The sequence below is a fragment of the Puma concolor genome, chromosome E2, assembly GCF_028749965.1.
Source record: "Puma concolor isolate L17-30 chromosome E2, mPumCon1.1.hap2, whole genome shotgun sequence".
NCBI lineage: Eukaryota > Metazoa > Chordata > Mammalia > Carnivora > Felidae > Puma > Puma concolor.
In genome coordinates this window covers 49643719-49661825 of record NC_141681.1, presented here as the reverse complement: position 1 = coordinate 49661825, position 18107 = coordinate 49643719, and the positions used below count along the sequence as shown (strand labels likewise).

At 55.8% G+C, this 18107-nt stretch overlaps 1 protein-coding gene and 1 pseudogene across 1 annotated transcript; both read right to left on the bottom strand.

Moving 5' to 3' along the window:
• Positions 1-1308: 1308 nt before the first annotated feature.
• ERF (ETS2 repressor factor) lies at positions 1309-8216 on the bottom strand. The gene is made up of 4 exons (XM_086689906.1): positions 8057-8216; positions 3386-3620; positions 2892-3007; positions 1309-2785 (listed from the first exon to the last, which is right to left on the bottom strand). Exons 1-4 carry the CDS (start codon positions 8076-8078, stop codon positions 1497-1499), a joined length of 1662 nt encoding a protein of 553 aa, XP_086546032.1. The 5' UTR covers positions 8079-8216; the 3' UTR covers positions 1309-1496.
• A 2449-nt stretch (positions 8217-10665) lies between these two features.
• LOC112851436 (U6 spliceosomal RNA) lies at positions 10666-10764 on the bottom strand (annotated as a pseudogene).
• Positions 10765-18107: the final 7343 nt, after the last annotated feature.

The window sequence follows — 18107 nt, the reverse complement described above, 5'->3', positions numbered from 1 at the left end:
TGCTTGCCCCCACATTGCTGGGTGTTAGAAATAAAGCCCTGCAGCTAACTAGGTATTAGGTACCTGGTACATAGCACGTCGTCGATCAGTAACAACCAGGATTAAGCCTGTCCCTTAACTCACTGGCAGGGGATGTTCCCTTGCTTTGACAGAGACCGCTAAGGTACCTTGCAAGGTCTCCATTTCCAGAGTTGTTGCAGGCCTGTTGCCAAAGTCCCCTTCCAGGCCATGGGGACACCGACAGGGGAATACACAGAACCAGAAAGGAAAGGCGTTTCAGGTGATCAGAAAAGCAAGGACAATAGGGTGGTGGAATCTAAAGTGCTTCCAAGGATAAGTGGATCCCCACAGAATAGGGGAGCTGTCAGAGGGCAAGAGTATGCCTGAGACGTTTATCATCAGGTCCTGGATGTTATATGCCCCTGAGGTCAGATCATTTTCCAGGCCTCGATTTGACCCATTCAGATAGGGTTAGACCTTCTGGCCATAGATACGTTGGAGAGCCAATCTAGGTTCCTGTCTTCCAGAATCAAACAAAGGCTGTATGTGACCTTTCAGTTGTTGTACCCAACACCCAGGACAGATCACCACATCCAAAGGTCCAAAGTTTTATTGTTTTGAATACATTCTCCAGCAGCCCCCCAACTTCCCTTCCCCCCCCCCACCCACTGTCCCCAATACAGAATAAGGCTTGACCACAGACCCCCACCCCAGGGGCCCCAGCTAGGAGGCAGAGGGGGCTTCCAGTTTGGTTTCAGGGCACCCCCTTCCCACCCCCCCCCCCACCCGCCTGCCTATGGGCTAGTCCTAGGAGCAGCTGGGGGTGAAGGGGTTGGACCAGTGCTGGAATGAGGGGGGAGGAGTGGGAGAGGGATAGCAGGCACTTGTAGAGATTTGTGGCCTATGGGCGGCACCCCTCCCCCTCCTCTGCCCCCCACCCCCCCAACATGGAATTTTTGGTTCATCATAAAATGTCCCTCCCTCCCCTGCTGCAACCCTGTGGGGTATGAGAAACCCAGGCACTCAGGGCCCCTGGAGGGGCAGGGAAGGCAGGATCAGGACTGAGGATGGACGAGAGTGGAGAGGGACAGGGACAGGAGGCAGAGAACAGGGAGGGAGACAAGGCTTTTACTTCCTAAGCGATTGTAATAAAAAACGTTCCTGGGCATTGAGGCTGGAGCCTCAGTTCAAATATAAATTCCCCAGAATGGAGGTGGCCCCCTCAACTCCCCCCACCCTACCCCCCCCCCCACCACTTTGCCTGGAGCTTAGAAACCCACAGATAGGGGAAAGCCCCCAGCCCTGGACACCCACCCACCCTCACCATTAAAAAAAAGAAATTAAAAGTTTTATACAAAACATGGGGCAGGAAAGGGGAGGCGGCAGGGAAGACACCAGAGAGCTGTCCTTACCTCCAGGGCTTGGGGGGGGGGGGTGGTTAAGGCAGCAAAAGAAGCATGGGAGGTGGGGGGAACAGGGCCCCCTGCCCACAGCCCTCAGGAATCTCGATGCTCCAGAGAGAGCTGGGCTGTAGCGTGCTGGAGGTCAGAGCTCACTCGCCTTGGGGTGAGGGGCCCCCCGGCCTCCCCAGGCCCCTCCCCCCGCACCTTCTTGTCCTCACCCTCATCCTCCAAGCCCCCAGTGGGGCCCCCACCCCCCTCCAGGCGACAGTCTTCACTCCAGCGCCGCTTAAAGCGCAGCTTGAGGGGCATGCACTGGGCTGCCCCAGGTGTCTCGCCGGGCTCGGGCTTGGGGGGCGCAGGTGGGGCACGAGGGGTCTTGAACACCTCCCCATCTTCCTCATCCTCATCGCTGATGTCAGTCACCTCCACTTCCTCAGACTCGCCTTCCGAGATGGGCTCCACCTTGATCTGTGGTGGTGGTGGCGGTGGGGCCAGAGCCCCCGCCCCCTCCGCCAGCCCGCCTGAGCCGCTGCCAATGCCAATGCCACCACTCTTGTCAGCACCCGCTGGAGCCTTCTCCCCAGCTGACCGCTGCCGGCGTCCCAGCGGGGGTGGCTGGAGCTTAAACTTGAATGGGGAAGAGGAGGAGGAAGAGGAGGACGAGGCTGAGGAGGGGACCGGTGGGGTCTCCGGTGCCATGGGCGGCAGCGGGCACTTGTCAGGGCGCTGGGGCTGGGGCACCACCAGCCCAGGGTAGTGCAGGAAGGCGCGGGGACTGAGGTGGTAGTTGTAGACGCTTTGGGTGTGGGCCTGCAGGTACCGTTTCATGTCCTCAGGGCTAAAGGAGAAGTGGGAACCTCCTCCTGAGCCACTGGGGCCCCCACCACCACTGGGGTACATAGGGCTCAGCGTGGGTGAGGGAGTGTAGGCCAGGTGAGTGGGCGTCATGGGCAGAGCTGGTGAGAGCTGAGGCGGCAGTAGGGAGCCAGGCCCGGCCAGAGGCGACACAGGGAAGGGGCTCAAGGGCTCAGGGCCACCCCGGGGCCGGGGGTAGACTCGGAAGACGCCAGGGTCATGGGGCAGGCGTGCCAGTGGGGGCCCGCGGAAGGCACCCAGCTCTGGAGGGCCTGGCGGTCGGGCCCGGGGGTCCTCTCCCAGTGGCTCTTCCAGCTCTGACGTGCCATCGCTACAGTCACTGACTGAGCCTCGACCCAGGCGTCGGGCCACCACAGCCGAGAAGAGGGAAGATGAGGATGAAGAGCAGGCCGGTGGTGAGCGGGGGTCCTCGGTGGGGGACAGCACCTCGGAGGGCGTTGAGGGAGGGAAGCGGAAGTGGCTGCCACCCGATGGCACTGGTGGGGCGCTCTGGGGCACCGCACCCCCTGGCAGAAGAGGGAAGATGTGGTGTCAAGGCCCTTGGCCCAGCCTGGACATACACATAGACCCTCTGCTTCTTCTGAACTCATGCCCACCAGCCCCATTACTCACCAGCCAGCCCCACATCGATGAAAGGGTAATTAACCAGCACCAGTTTGTTGAAGTTGAACTTGTAGGTGAACCGTTTCCCCTTGGTCTTGTGCAGAATACGTTTGTTGTAATAATAGCTGTGGATGTAGAAACCCATCGAATGATCAGTCAACGGGACCAGAGTCTAGACCCCATTCCTTGACATGCGTTACGTGCTGCTCACAAAGGGGGACCAAGAAACCTGGGCCACACAAGAGAAATCAAGTGCCCGGAAGGAATGAAAACTAGCTCTCCCCTCAGGCTTGGGGCCAAACTAGACGCCACACCCAGGACTGTATTCTCTCCGCAGGACACCTCTACACGACAGATGGGCTCAGAGAAGGATTAAGACTTGCCCAAGGTCACACAGCTATGATTTGGCAAAGGATCAAACCCAAAGTCTATTCCCATGGGTTACGGGTTCCCCAACTAGCGGGGGCTATCCATGTCTGCTCAGGGGTCTCTGCCCTCCTCACCGCAGGGCCCGGCTCAGCTTGTCATAATTCATCTGGGGCTTGCACTTGCGGACGCCCCAGAGCCGAGCCACCTCATCAGGGTCCTTGATGACGAATTCCCCGTAGTCCCCCTGCCAGGCGATGACACCCTGGTATTCCTCCTTCCGCAGCAGCTCCAGGATAAAGTGCCACAGCTGGATCTGCCTCGAGCCAGGGGACGACTCTGGCTTGTAGGCCCAATCTGGGAAGGCAAACCCTGAGGACAGGAGGCAGGGGAGTGGCCCCGGGTCAGGACACAGAGTCCAGGGCTCCAGGTCCCCTCCCGGGGTCCACCCTCCTACCCCACCCTCAACATGGGGAAATCCGTCTCCCCTCCGCCAAGTCAGGACCTGGGTTAGAGGGAGACAGTGTGTGTCTGTGTGTAAGGGGGCTAGACGGGAGCTGGGGGGAAGGGAAGCTGGAGCCTGCTCCAGCGACACCGGGAGAAACAGGAAACCGTCGGCGGCGGGTCCCGGGGCCAGTGCCAGGGGGCCAGGCACCAAGCCAGGCCGGCGGGCAGGACTGCCAGTGGGGGAGGGGCAGGAAGGGGCACACGTGGCCAGCGGGTTGGGGCGAGCCCCCCCTCAACCCCCACACTCCCATTCAGGGCCAGTTATACCCCTCCCCCAACCCACCCCACAGTTCCAGTCCCCTCCTGGGAACATAACACTGTCTCCCTCCCAAAACGTTATCAGAGCCCTACTCCCACCCCAGGACCTGATGATTTTTTTTTTTTTTTTTTTTTTTTTTTTTTTCTTAAAAGGACCAGGAGGAGTGGGGTGGGGTGGCTGGTTGACGATGAGGTCAGCGCTTGCACACACAGAGGCTTCTGTCTTCCCTGGAGAGTGAAACCCAGACTGTCTGCCCCCCCCCCCCCCAACGAGCCCTAGACCCTCTGTGCTGCACTGCCCTCCCCAGACCCAGGCACATGGACCCAACCTGGCTAGAAGGCCCCAGCCCAGGCCTGCAGATTGAACAAGCAATGCTACAGCCCGTTCCCCCTTCCGCCTTCTCATCCTCAGCTTCTTCCCTGCCCACCTGCCTACCCGCCCCCAGCATTAACCTTGGATAGAGGTTGGTGGTGGGCTGGCTGGTCCCTGGAGGGGGTGGGCAGCCTGGGGGGGGGGTCGATGGGGGGGGCTGCGGTTGTTGTCATTTCCCAAACCCCCGGGTAATCAGGGGCCATCAATAATTCAGCACTAGGCAGCCGGTAATGGAGGGGTGGGAGGAGGGAAGGGGAAGAAGAGAAGGAGGGAGAGGCAGGGCAGGGGCCCTGGTGCCACCAGAGGGAGAAGGCCAAGGTGGACAACTAAAATGGGCGGGGTCCCAAGTCACAGTCAGGCTGCACTGGTCAGCCTCTGGCCTCTGGCCCCTGGCCCCGGCTCAAGCCTCAGCTCAAGCAGGTACGAACCAGGCCCAGGGCAATGCTGAGCCTCCCTCAAAGACACCACTGCAGTCTGGAATCCAACAGGGGATACTTCCCCTTGGGGACACACGGGTTCAGCAGTTCCTACTCCCACAGGGACCACCTCTTCTAAATCCAGAGCGGAGTCTATCCCCCACAGCGACCCAGCTTCCTGAGCCCTGGCCTTGGGTAGAATGGGATGGCCAGCATTCCCCTCATAGTCCCTGCCCCATTCAGAAATCCCAGCCTCAAACAAGCCCCTCAGGGCTCCAAGGATACGACCTCCAGCTCGTCACAGACCCAGAGTCCTATACCAACAACAGCCCCTGCTCCATTCAGAAGTGACAGCCCCTGACAATGCCTTCCTTAGATCGCAGCATCCATAGCCCCATTCCTCTCTTAGGAATCCAGGTGTTCATCCCATTATCCTCACCCTGCTGGAGAATGCAGGTTCCAGGGTCTTCTTCGGGGGCCAGAGGCCCTTGAGAACCCAAGTGACCAAATCACTAGCTCAATGTACCCTCTACCTCCTCCAAAATGCTCCTACCCCCCACTCAGAGCACCAAGCTCCATGCTTCTCCTACCTAAGCTCCAATCTGGTTCTCAGACTCAAAAGGGGGGGTGGGGGGCAAAGCCCCTGAGACACTAGTCTGGGGTTGGGGGTGTACTGACTTTCACCCTCCCCCCAAATTAAAGCCACCCTTTCCAGCCCACCCGCCCCAGCCTCCTTGTCCCGGTAACCAGGCAACGTGTGTGCAGCGACAGTCCTGGGAGCGGGGGAGCAGGAGGCTAAAAATAAACTTTGCAGAAGAGGAGTGAGAGAGACTACATGCAACACAAAGGGAACTCGGAAGGGAGGTGGGGGGCTCTGGAAAGGCCTCAAGCTGCATTCCGGGGGCTGTCCCAGGCTGCCTTGTTAACCCCCCCTTCCCTGACCAAGCTCCCTCTGGGGCTAGGACCCTGGATCCCAACCCAGGCAGGGACTTCCCCACTCCCAGGACCACCCCTACCAGGCTTTCCTCTTCGGACATGGCATACATGAGGGCCTGTTCCTGGCTTTGGGGGGAGAAGAAGAGCGGGGGTGACGTCAGGGTGTCTCAATGGGGCTCTGTTCCCCAGGCCTTGGAGCCAGGAGCCAGGCACGGGCAAGGGGAGCATGTGTGAGTGTGTGTTGTGTATGGGTCCACGTGCTTAAACAGGGAACCACCGGGCCTGCACCAAGAAAGCTTGGGGGAGAGGACCTCTGGAGCATGGGGGACAGTGATAGAAGGAGCAAGCAGCTGACACTGAGAGAGGGGCTCAAGACACTTTGAGACAGGGTGGAGAGGTAGCAGCAGACAGACAGGAAGGGCTGGGATGGCAGGGACCCAGAAGGCACACCTGGGTCCCACAGAGGTGGGGTAGGGATTCTCCTAGACAGACTGGAAACCTGGGGGGCGGGGGGCATAACTCCTGGGCACCCCCCAAATTCACATGACTGGCCAAACTTTTTTTTAAAGAGACTATGGGGGTCGGAAGGGAGTGGTGGTGGTAGAGGAAGAACACGCCGACCTCCTGGGGGGCCCTGCCACCTCCCCCACACTCCAGGCAGCCCTCGGTGGCGCCAGAGCCGGGAAGAAAACAGGAAGTGGGAAACAGCCGCGGCAGAGAGGAGAGGGGCCGGGATGGAGGATCGGATGGAGGGGCGTGCAGACGGGCAGACGCACCGATGGACCGATCGGGAGGCCATTCCAGGCCCCCGCCCCTTCCCCCAGGCGGAGAACCCATACGCGGCTCGGCCCCAAGACAGGGTTAGGGGAGCGGCCCAGCCGGTCCCACCAGGCAAAGGCCCGTAGCAGGGAGGGAAGACGAGGCGGGGTTGTCTGGGCGCCTAGGCCCCCTCCTCGGGCGAGAAGAGGCTCTTGCTGCCCCCAAGGCCCAGCAGCCCTGGAGCCTGTGGGAGCCAGAGAGTATGTGGGACGCACGTGACTGACCCTACAGCACTCCGCACCCCTGCCCCACCCCCCTGCCCCCCTCCTCGGCCCCAATCCCCAGGCGCCGGAGCCCGGCTCGGAGCCCTTTAAGAGCCGCCCCCACCCGCCGAGCGGGGGGGCGGGGTGGGTGGGCCGGTCGGGGCACACACCCGCACACAGGAGCCCTAGCCGCGGCCGCCGCCGGGGGAAGGAAACAAGTTTGAACAGCGGCGCCCGGCCCCCTTCCCCCTCCCCCGTCCCCGCCCCGGGCCGGATTCCGACGGGGTAGACGGGCAGGGGGCGGCTGGGACCCCTCCCCCCAGCGCGCTCGGGCGCAAAGTCCAGCCCGCGCGAGCCCGGGGGCGGCGGGGGAGGGGAGGGGGGAAAGTCCGAGTGGGAGGGGGGTTAATCCCGCTGCCCCCCGCCCGCCGACAGGGGGGGAGGGGAACCTTGGCCCCTTAAGGAGGAGCAAGTTGGCGGGGAAGAGGGGGGCGGAGGGAAAAGACGGCCGGTTGAAAGAGAAGAGCTGGATGAGGGAGGGGGGGCGAAGGGGGAGCCTCCGCGTCCCCCCCACCTTCCCCACCCTCCTCCACCCCGGGGCCCCGGCCGCGCGGGAGGAGGGTACCCAGGTCTCCCCGGAGCCACCTTAAAGCCGCGCGTTCTAAGGTCGGAAACAAAAAGTTCCTTTTTCGAACGTTCGGGCTGCGCTTTGGAACTTTGCGACTCGGCGCGGGCGGGGGAGCGAGGAGCCGGCGGAGACGGGCGGGGGAGGGGCGGCGCAGCCCGGACCCCGAGTCCTGGGCTCCCCAATCACGCCCTCCTTCTAGAAACCATCCCGTATCCCCTCTAAGCCGGTGCGGGGCACGCGCCGCGGTGAAGGTCATGGGCCGGACCGCGCAGCGCAGAACCGGGAATAGCGGGCCCCGTGGACAGCCCCCCCCCCCCCACGCCCCGCACACGTCCCGGCCCCCAGAGTGCAACGTGACAGAGCGGCGGGGAGGGACCCCGCTACCCCCGTGATCCCGGGAGTGGGGGAGAACCCAGCTCTCGGAGTCCAGTAGGGAGAGGACCAGGACTCGCAGCGCCCACACCACTCCGCCCGGACCCAGAAATTGGGGGTCCCATGCAGCACCCCTCGCTCGCGCCACGAGAAGCAACAGGTCTCGAGTGCTTGGGGTCCCCCCAGAACTGGGGATCACTCCGGCTGCCCCGGAACCCTTCAGCCCCCCCCAAAGTTTCTCTGCCTGGTTTCCCCGGGCAACAAGTCTCCCCCACACGTGCTGCCCCCGCCCCCACCTGTGTCCGCCGGGGTCTTCATGCTGGGGGGCCCGGGGCTAGGCGCCCCGACTCCGGGCCGCAGCTCCCGGCGCCCGCGCTGCCCCGTCCCGTCCCGCGCCCGTCGGGCCGCCCTCGGCGCTTCACCCGGCCTCGCCTCTCAGAGCCTCTCCCCTCCCCGCCGCCGCCTCCCGGGTTAATATCGCACTCCGGGGCCGGGACGCCCACGCCCCCCGGCCGGCGACGTCACCGCCGCGTCGCCATGGAGACACTGCGCCCGCCCCCTCCCCGCGCACTCACACACACACATACACACACACGCGCGCACGCACGCACACACACACACACACACACACACACTCGCCGGCGCGCAGCCACTGAGGACCGGCCGGCTCTGGGCTTAAAGGGGCCGCGCGACAGGGGAGGAAGGAAGGAGGGGGTGGGGGTGGGATAGGGTCCTGGGGGTCATGACCCTTTTCCGAGGCTCCTAGTCTGCAGATAACTTAAGTCCTCCGCGCTCGTGACCTGTCGCCCCTCCTCCTCTCCTGCCCACTGCGGAATCCAGAGTTTCTTTTGGGAGCTTGTAAGTGGGGGGGGGGGGGGGGGGGGGACTCTGGAAGGGGTCAAAAACTTTTGAAAGGCATGGACCTTTCGAGAGGGGGCAGAATCTTCACTGCAGGGGGGCAGGGTCAGGACCTTGGAGGATGATCAAGACCACATTTCTCACCCTGGCCTTACCCTGCCCCCCCCACCCCCCCCCCCAGCCCTGAGCCTGAATGGGGGCAGCTGTCCAGGGGTGGGGTGGAATGGGTGGGAATCATTTCCCAGCATCGGAAATGGGGAGGCGGCTGTGCCCTCCGCTCCTCCGGGATGGGGTCTTGGCCTTCCAGATAGCCCCAATCCCAGCTGGGGAGGAAGTGACCAAAGAGAATGCATTTGGGAGCAACCCACCCCCCCCCCCAACTCCATCCCCACGCTGCAGCTGTCCTGGGGACACAGCCGGCGCCGGAGGTACCCCCACCTCCACCACCAGGGCAGGGGGTTCCGGAGGTGGGCCAGGATGCGAGGGGGCGACCAAAGTCTGAACAAATGTGCTCCCAAGGGGCACTGGTGGGTCGCCAGGAGAGAGGAAGGTAGGGCTTAAGGATGAAGACCAGTGCGTAGGGCAGTGCTAAGTCTGTTCTCCGCAGCTGGGAGGGATGGATGGAGCCTGAGGCTTCAGGAAACAGGAAATAGGCGCTGATCAGATGGCTAGCGGGAGCCGGCAGCAGGGTAGAGGGCAAATAGAAGCAATATCCACAGACCCAGCCCGAAGACAGAGTTTCAGAGAAGACTCTTGAGGTACCAAAGGAGGGGAATATTGCAGGGTGGGGGTGATGCTCAGAGAAACTGAAACAGAAAATGGGCAGGGAGAGACAAGCCACAGGGTGGGAAGGCCAGGAGGGTGACTCTGGCTTCTTAGGGCTTCAACCCTTTGCTGGGTGCCTAGATGCATTAGAGCAGTCCCCTAACCTGTGCCTCAGAAGTCTCTAGCCTCTTCCTCCGTAGAGACCAGAGCCTCCCGGGGAAAGCATCACCTCCCTGGGGAATTATGTAACCTTGCCTACGGACAGTGCTGCTCCCCCACGGATATTGTAACCCTCTGGGAGCAGTGTGGTCCAGCAATAATAATCACCATCATTGTTATTATAACAGCTCCCGAATTCCTAGCGCTCATGATGTGCCAGGCACTGGGCCAAGCATTGTCTGGGGCATCTTGTCATTTGATGCTCACAAAATCCCAAAGTGGGAAATTGCTATTGTTATCCCCACTTACAGATTGAGAAGGTGAGGCTCGGAGGGGAAATCAGTCCGTCAAAGTCCTACAGCCAGGAAGTGTTGGAGTCAGGATTTAAACTTAGACCTATCCAATTTGAAACCACATCCTTCACCATCAGCTTTACTGACACCTTTACTGTCTACCTCTCCTCAGAAAAAGACAATGCAAAGTTTCAACAATAATAGGTCTGTAACAACTTTAGTGATCCCACACTCCTACCAACAAGACAAAGATGGGGGTTGCAACCCTAAATTTTCTACTTCTTGTCTGTGACATAGAGCAAGTGAATTTTCCTCATTGAGCCCCAACTTCCCCATCTGTAAAATGGGGATATTATTAGACCCTACATGACCAGGTTGTTGTAAGAAATTGGGGATATGAAGTAAGTATGTAGTAAATACTGGTAATAAATTATTAGCAGAATGAGCTATATATCCTGTGGATAATGTAAGCACCCCTTACCCTACAGACTCCAACTAGATAATAAATACAGGGTACTGACAGTGTGAAATTGCCTTTTTTCTTTTTTTAAGAGGGAGAGAGTGAGCACATGTACATGCAAGCCCAAGTTCAGCTCAGGTCATGATCTCACAGTTCATCCGTGAGATTGAGCCCTGTGTGGGGCTCTGTGCTGACAGCTCAGAACCCGGAGCCTCCTTTGGATTCTAAGTCTCCCTCTCTCTCTGCCCCTCCCCTGCTTGAACTCTATCTCTCTCTGTCTTGCAAAAAAAATAAAAAATAAATAAAAGTTGAAGAGTCATACGCTCAACCGACTAAGCCACGCAGGCACAACTCTTCCCCCCCCCCTTTTTAAAATAGGGAACAATTCACAAATTTGAGTGTCACCCTTGTGCAGGGCCCATGATTCTAACCCTCTCTGTATCATCCCAGAAATTGCCTCTTAATGGCATAAGTCCCACCCTGACCCAGTTGCATAACTCAGTCCTGCTGTTCCTATGAAATACAATCATGGGTAGCGGGCAGGCATCATGGTGGAGACTGAGCCGTCAGAGAGAGTGGGAGTCCCTGGTGAAAATGCCCCCTGAGTAGTGTGACCTCTGGCGGTTTATGAAAACCTATCCACAGATCATGTAACCTCCAGGGGGTCAATGTGACTCTACCACAGAAGTGTGGACCCTCTTGGATAGTTCACTTGCCTTGTGAACACTGAGAGCCAATCAGGGAAGGTGAACCCCACTGTTACTGTATGAAACACTCGCATATCACAAACTTGGCAGAGAGACTATTCGTCACCACTGGTCATTCCTTAAAGGCACGCCATCCAGTGAAGGCATATGGAAGGCCATATCAATTCCAGTGAACAAGGGGACACTTCCTCCCACCTTCTCATTCCCTGTGGGAAAACTCCACCTGAAGGCCCCTGAAGCTAAGTGAAAAATGCAACCTCTCATAGACCTAAGACATGCCTACAGTGAACAGTGTAATTCTCCAGGGAGAAAACAACTCCGTCCAGACGGTGGAAGACACCCTCACTCCCATGGACGTAGTTCTTGTTCCAAGTTACGGTCCTGACAGTAGATGACATTTATGCTGTTGCTGTCAGGCTAAGGCATGGACAGAACCTATCTATCCCCACGCTTCTGAAAAGAAAACCGTATGGGTGATAATCATTGTCACAACCTACCCATCACCTATAACAAGCAACAAGAGGCCATTACTACTCTTTGAACATTGTAGTTCCCTTAGAAATAATATGAGCCACCATATATAGAGACTGTAGCCACCTAAACAGTGTGACTACTCCCAAACAAAAAATGTAATAACCCCATTAGTGTATCACCCTTCTTCAGCCCCCTGGTTGAAATGCTGAAGGGTTCCGGGGCTCAGAGCTGGGTCCCCCTCTTCCCTCCTCCATCTGTTTCTGGTTCCCTTAGTGATCTCTATCAGCCCCATGGTTTCACATGCCATCTCTGTGCTGATCACACCCAAATCTTTTTCCTCCAACATAGGACTCACCACGGGCTTCCCAACCTCACACATCAAACTGCCTCACCAGCGCTTCCATTTTGATTTCTCAAGTTTGCCAAGTCAAAATGGTTTCCCTGAGCTCCCCGAAACTGTCCCCACCCCAGTCTCCCCCATCTTGGGAACCTGAAACACCATTTTGCAAGTTGCCCTGGCTGAATTCCTTGGTGTCATCTTTGACCCCTTTCTGTCACCCATCACCCAGTCTGAAGGGAACTCCCATATGTGCTCTACCTTCAGCTGTTTCAAAATCAGCTACTCTTCGGGGCGCCTGGGTGGCTCAGTCGGTTAAGCGTCTGACTTCAACTCAGGTCACAATCTCGCAGTCTGTGAGTTCGAGCCCCACGTCGGGCTCTGGGCTGATGGCTGCATCGGGCTCTGGGCTGATGGCTCAGAGCCTGGAGTCTGCTTCGGATTCTGTGTCTCCCTCTCTCTCTGACCCTCCCCTGTCCATGCCCTGTCTCTCTCTGTCTCAAAAATAAATAAACGTTAAAAAAAAAATTTCAAAATCAGCTACTCTTCACCATCACCACCCCACTGATCTGGGGACTCCTCGCTGGCCTCCTGGCTGCCACTTGTGCCCCACCTACAGCTAGAGGGGTTCTAGTAAATCAGATGATATCCCTTTGTTGCCCCAAATCGTCTGTTCACTGGGAATAAAAGCCAACTCCCTGAAGTGGCCAGCAAGGCTCTTCCTCCCTGACCTCACCTCCCACCTTTCCCCTCCATTTCTTTGCCAGCCGCACTCCAGTCTCTGTGCTATTTCTTCAACAGGCCAGGCATATGCCTGCCTCAGGGATTTTGCCTGTGCTGTTCCATCTGCCTGGAAGGCTTTTCCCGCGGAAGTCTGCATAGCTCTGCCCTTCGTCCCCTTCAGGGTTTTACTCAGAAACCACCTTCCCAATAAGCCCTACCTGACCACTCTCTTTTCTTTTCGTTTTCTTTTTTTCTTTTCTTTTTTTCCCCTTTCCTTTCCTTTCCTTTCCTTTCCTTTCCTTTCCTTTCCTTTCCTTTCCTTTCCTTTCCTTTCCTTTCCTTTCCTCTTTTCTTTTCTTTACTTTTCTCTTCTCTAAGTAGGCATCATGCCCAGCACAGAGCCCAACTCAGGGTTTGAACTCATGACCCCAAGACCTGAACTGAGATTGAGTCAGAAACTCGGGGTGCCTGCGTGGCTCAGGAGGTTAAGCGTCTGACTTGGGCTCAGGTCATGATCTTGCAATATATGAGTTTAAGCCTTGCATCAGGTTCTGTGCAGACAGCTTAGAGCCTGGAACCTGCTTCAGATTCTGTGGCACTGTCTCTGTCTCTCTCTCTCTCTCAAATAAATAAACTAAAAAAAAAAAAAAAAAAAAGAGTCAGAAACTCAACTGACTGAGCCACCCAGGTGCTCCTGACCACTCTGTTTTTTTTTTTTTAATTTTTTTTTCAACGTTTATTTATTTTTGGGACAGAGAGAGACAGAGCATGAACGGGGGAGGGGCAGAGAGAGAGGGAGACACAGAATCGGAAGCAGGCTCCAGGCTCTGAGCCATCAGCCCAGAGCCTGACGCGGGGCTCGAACTCACGGACCGTGAGATCGTGACCTGGCTGAAGTCAGACGCTTAACCGACTGCGCCACCCAGGCGCCCCTGACCACTCTGTTTTAAATTGAAGCCCCCTTCCTGGACCCCTATGTCCCTTCTATGCACTATTTTTCTCCATTGCACTTATCCTCATGTGGCATGTATTTCTGTAATGTATTTGCTCTTCCTCTGAATCCCCCCTCTATAATGTCAGCTCTACGAGGGTAGTGATTTTTGCCTGTGTTGTTACCTACTGTGTCCCCAGAGCCTGGCACAATGCCTGGCAATCTAGAATGAATGAATAAGTTCATCTCTGGATAGTGAATCCCCATGTACCCAATGTAATACCAATAAATGTAGCCCCGTACACACAGAGAAACTCTCGTGGACAGCTGATGCCAACTCAACCCCCTAAAGAGCGTCAACCCCATTGTGGACCCCGTATACAAGGAAAAACTCTGCAAGGTGTGCTTGTCCTACTGAAGGCCAGCTCCACAAAGAAAGGGATTTGGTCTGTTTTCTTCACTGCTCTACACCAAGGGCCTACCCCAAGGTTGGTCATAGAACAGTCTGCTAATACGTATCTGCTAAAATGAACTGAGTCCACATACACTGGTATAAGCCCACAATCAGCGTCCATCTTACAGACAGAACAAAGTCCATAACTGATATAAACTCCCATTTGCAGGGTGGCTCTCGCATGGATAGTGTAAACCCCAGACAGGGCATGCTCAAACACAGCGTGAACCCCAGCAGAGGCAGCACGACCCTCATAAACCTCATACAGACAGGGTAGCCCTCATAAATGACCCAAGTCCCATCCAGTAGCACAGTCTTCATAAACTTTGTGAGCCTCGTATACAAAGGCAACCCACATAAACGGTGTAACCCCATATAGATGGTGTAACTTTCATAAACAGCGTGAGCCCCATATACGTGGTGAGACGGCAAATAAACAAGGTGGGCCCCCCTACAAATAGCGTGTTCCCTCATTAGTGTGCTCTACCCTAGAGGCAACATGGCCCGTTTAACATTGTGTGAATTCCTCCATCAACGGGGTCAGCTCCTACAACCTGTGTAAACCTGTATGCACAGTGGAGACAAGCACATAAATAGGGTCATTTCTGTAACCAGTGTGACTTTTCATGTGAACAGGGTAGCCCCGTCGTCACCTGGCCTCATGAGTGTAACCCAAGGACACTGGGCCCCCGTGTGGACAGTGCCACCTCAGGGGAGCACTGTGAGGAGTGTACGGACTTAACAATGGTTTCAACACACCTCAGTGTCACTATGTCAGTTTTATTAAGTCATTGATAATGTAGCCCGAAACCCCATGTTCCATTTAAACTCCCTGGGCCTTTGTAACAACCATCATAAAATTCTATTATCCACCCTCCTCCTAAAAATCCTAGTTCTCCCATAAAAAGTTACACAACTGGGATGCCTGGGTGGCTCAGTCGATTAAGCATCCAACTTTGGCTCAGGTCATAATCTCGCAGTTCGTTGGTTTGAGCCCCATGTGGGGCTCTGTATTGACAGCTCAGAGCCTGGAGCCTGCTTGGGTTTCTGTCTGTCTGTCTGTCTGTCTCTCTCTCTTCCCCTCCCAGGCTTGTGCTCTCTCTCTCTCTCTCTCTCTCTCCAAAATAAATAAACATTAAAAAAGAAAGTTATAGAACTGGGGCGCCCAGGGGGCTCAGCTGGTTAAGCGACCGACTCTTGGTATGGCTCAGGTCATGATCTCGCAGTTAGTGAGTTTGAGCCCCACACCGGACTCTGCGCTGACAGCGTGGAGCCTGCTTGAGATTCTCTCTCTCTCCCTCTCTCTCTCTGTCCCTCCCTGCTCAGGCTCTCTCTCTCTCTTTCTAAATAAAAATAAATAAACTTTATTTTATTTTATTTATTTATTTTTTTTTTTAATTTTTTTTTTTCAACGTTTATTTATTTTTGGGACAGAGAGAGACAGAGCATGAACGGGGGAGGGGCAGAGAGAGAGGGAGACACAGAATCGGAAACAGGCTCCAGGCTCTGAGCCATCAGCCCAGAGCCCGACGCGGGGCTCGAACTCCCGGACCGCGAGATCGTGACCTGGCTGAAGTCGGACGCTTAACCGACTGCGCCACCCAGGCGCCCCTAAACTTTATTTTAAAAGTTACCTAACTCCCCTGCAGCACACACAGGTATGAGGACAGGATGACTCCCCAGAGGGTAGTATAACTTGTCACGAACACTGAGGCCCCAAATAAAGACCCAGAAATGGTGAATTAATTCCTAAGTGGCAGGGATTTCCCAGGGCCCAGCACAGGATAGGGCACATAAAAACTGCCACTTCTAGGGGCACGTGTGGCCCAGTCGGTTAAGCATCTGGCTCTTGATTTCAGCTTAAGTCACGATCTCTTTGATTGTAGGATCGAGCCCTGTGTGGAGCCTGCTTGGGATTCTCTGTCGGCCCCTCCCCCACTTCTCAAAAAGAAATAAATGAACATTAAAAGGGGCACCTGGGTGGCTCAGTTGTGTGCCGACTTTGGCTCAGGTCATGACCTCGCGGTTCGTAGGTTCAAGCCCCATGTTGGGCTCTGTGCTGACAGCTCAGAGGCTGGAGCCTGCTTCAGATTCTGTGCCTCCCTCTCTCTCTGCCCCTCCCCTGCTCACACACACACACACTCTCTCTCTCTCTCTCTCTCTCTCTCTCTCTCTCTCAAAATAAATACATAAACACACAAACATTAAAAAAAATCGCCACTCCTATTTACTGAGCACTTACTATATACAAGGCCCTGGACCTGGACTTGGCATCTCATTTCATCGTCCCGTCAACTTTATCAGGTAGGTACTCCGATGATCCCCATTTTTCAGATGAGAACAGTGAGACTCAGAGAGGTTCCAGGCCCACGCTAAACATTGTTACAGCTGGGACATCAAGTGCTAGACCACGGTGCCTCCTGATAGCTCGGCAAATGCTCCAGAGATAGGCCAAAGCCTGGAATCCTTTCAAATACTTCCGCCGCCACCACGACCAGCACCACGAGCAGCATACACGTACAAGGTGTGCAGAAGGTGGCCAGTTAAGACTGAGGCAGCATAATCGCTTCAGGTAGTGATAACCCCCTGGATACCAACAATCACGACAATAGCTAAGATCTTTGCGGGTTTACTCTGCTGGAGCCACTTGTCCCAAATGCCTTGCACATCTAAATTCATTGTAACCCTAGGCCAAGGGCTTCCGTTTGTTTGTTTGTTTTTATTTTTATTTTTTTTCAACGTTTATTTATTTTTGGGACAGAGAGAGACAGAGCATGAACGGGGGAGGGGCAGAGAGAGAGGGAGACACAGAATCGGAAACAGGCTCCAGGCTCTGAGCCATCAGCCCAGAGCCTGACGCGGGGCTCGAACTCACGGACCGCGAGATCGTGACCTGGCTGAAGTCGGACGCTTAACCGACTGCGCCACCCAGGCGCCCCTGTTTGTTTGTTTTTAATTATCCCCATACAGATGCAGAAATGGAGGCACAGAGGGATTAAATGGCTTGCCCGAAGTCACACAGCCAGAGAAGAAGCCCAGCTGGGTTTGACCCCAGTAGCCTGGCTAAGCCTGTATTATCCCGCTTCCGGCAACATCACCCCCCACCTTGCAGGACAGTGTAATGTCAATGAACTGTGTACTAAGTTAATTACATTCTATGTAATTCTCTCAGGGGCAGGGTACTATGCGCACCTTTCCTTGATGACAGGATGACAGGAAAAATAGGCCCTTGGACAGTGTGAATTCCCACAGACAGGTCTCCTTTGTGCATGGTGTAACTCCAACAAGCAGTGAGGATTCCTGTGTGAACACTGTAAACTGACCACAGCCAAGACGATCCTGAAGGGACAGGAGAGGCTCCCTTTCACTACATCAGAGGGCTCCCTGGGCAGGGTGAGTTCCTTCACGGACAGTGCACACCTCCCTCCCCACTGACAGGCTAACTCTCCCCCACACCTGATGCCAACTGACTATGGAACCTGAAAGACCATCCTGATCAACGGAAGTCTCTAACGCAATATAGTCTCTGGGCAATGTGAACTCCCACCCAGCACGCACTTCCCCGTGGACACTATAATGTCTCATCTCCATGGCAAAATTAACAAGGACAGGGCACATCTCCATGTATGGGGGACCTTCTGCAGCTGCTGTGAACCCCTTCTGTAACAGCGTGGACCATTCTCCGAGGGTCTACCTAAGTAGGCAATGGGAACTCTCTGATGAGTATAAACTTCCCTCAGACCCAGCATCTACCCAATGCACATGGTCTAACCTGCCCTGTAAAAGCTCCCTCAAAGTCCACTCAGTTTTTCAGTGCAAACTCTTCTAGAATGTTATGAAAACAGTATAAAATAGCATGATAGTATGAAATGGTGTAAGTCATAATACACTAGTGTAAGTGTAAATAATAGTGTAAGATTCCTTCCCATGGATTCTCTTTCCCTCTTTCTCTGCCCCTCCCCTGCACGCCTACTCTCTCTCTCTCAAAATAAATAAATGAACGTTAATAAAAATTGAGGGGCACCTGGGAGGTTCAGTTGGTTGAGCGTTCGACTTTGGCTCATGATCTCACAGGTCATGAGTTTGAGCCCAGCATCAGGTTCTGCACTGACAGCGCAGAGCCTACTTGGGATTCTCTCTTCTCTCTCTCTGCCCTTCCCCCACTCGTGAAGTTGTAGACAGTGAA

Excerpts from the sequence above, each read along its gene's own strand:
- ERF (XM_086689906.1), bottom strand. The coding sequence starts at position 8,078 with ATGAAGACCCCGGCGGACACAG. Across the intron at positions 3,621-8,056 it reads GAAGACCCCGGCGGACACAG|GGTTTGCCTTCCCAGATTGG; the intron begins GTGGGGGCGGGG and ends TCCTGTCCTCAG. Across the intron at positions 2,786-2,891 it reads CATCGATGTGGGGCTGGCTG|GGGGTGCGGTGCCCCAGAGC; the intron begins GTGAGTAATGGG and ends CTCTTCTGCCAG.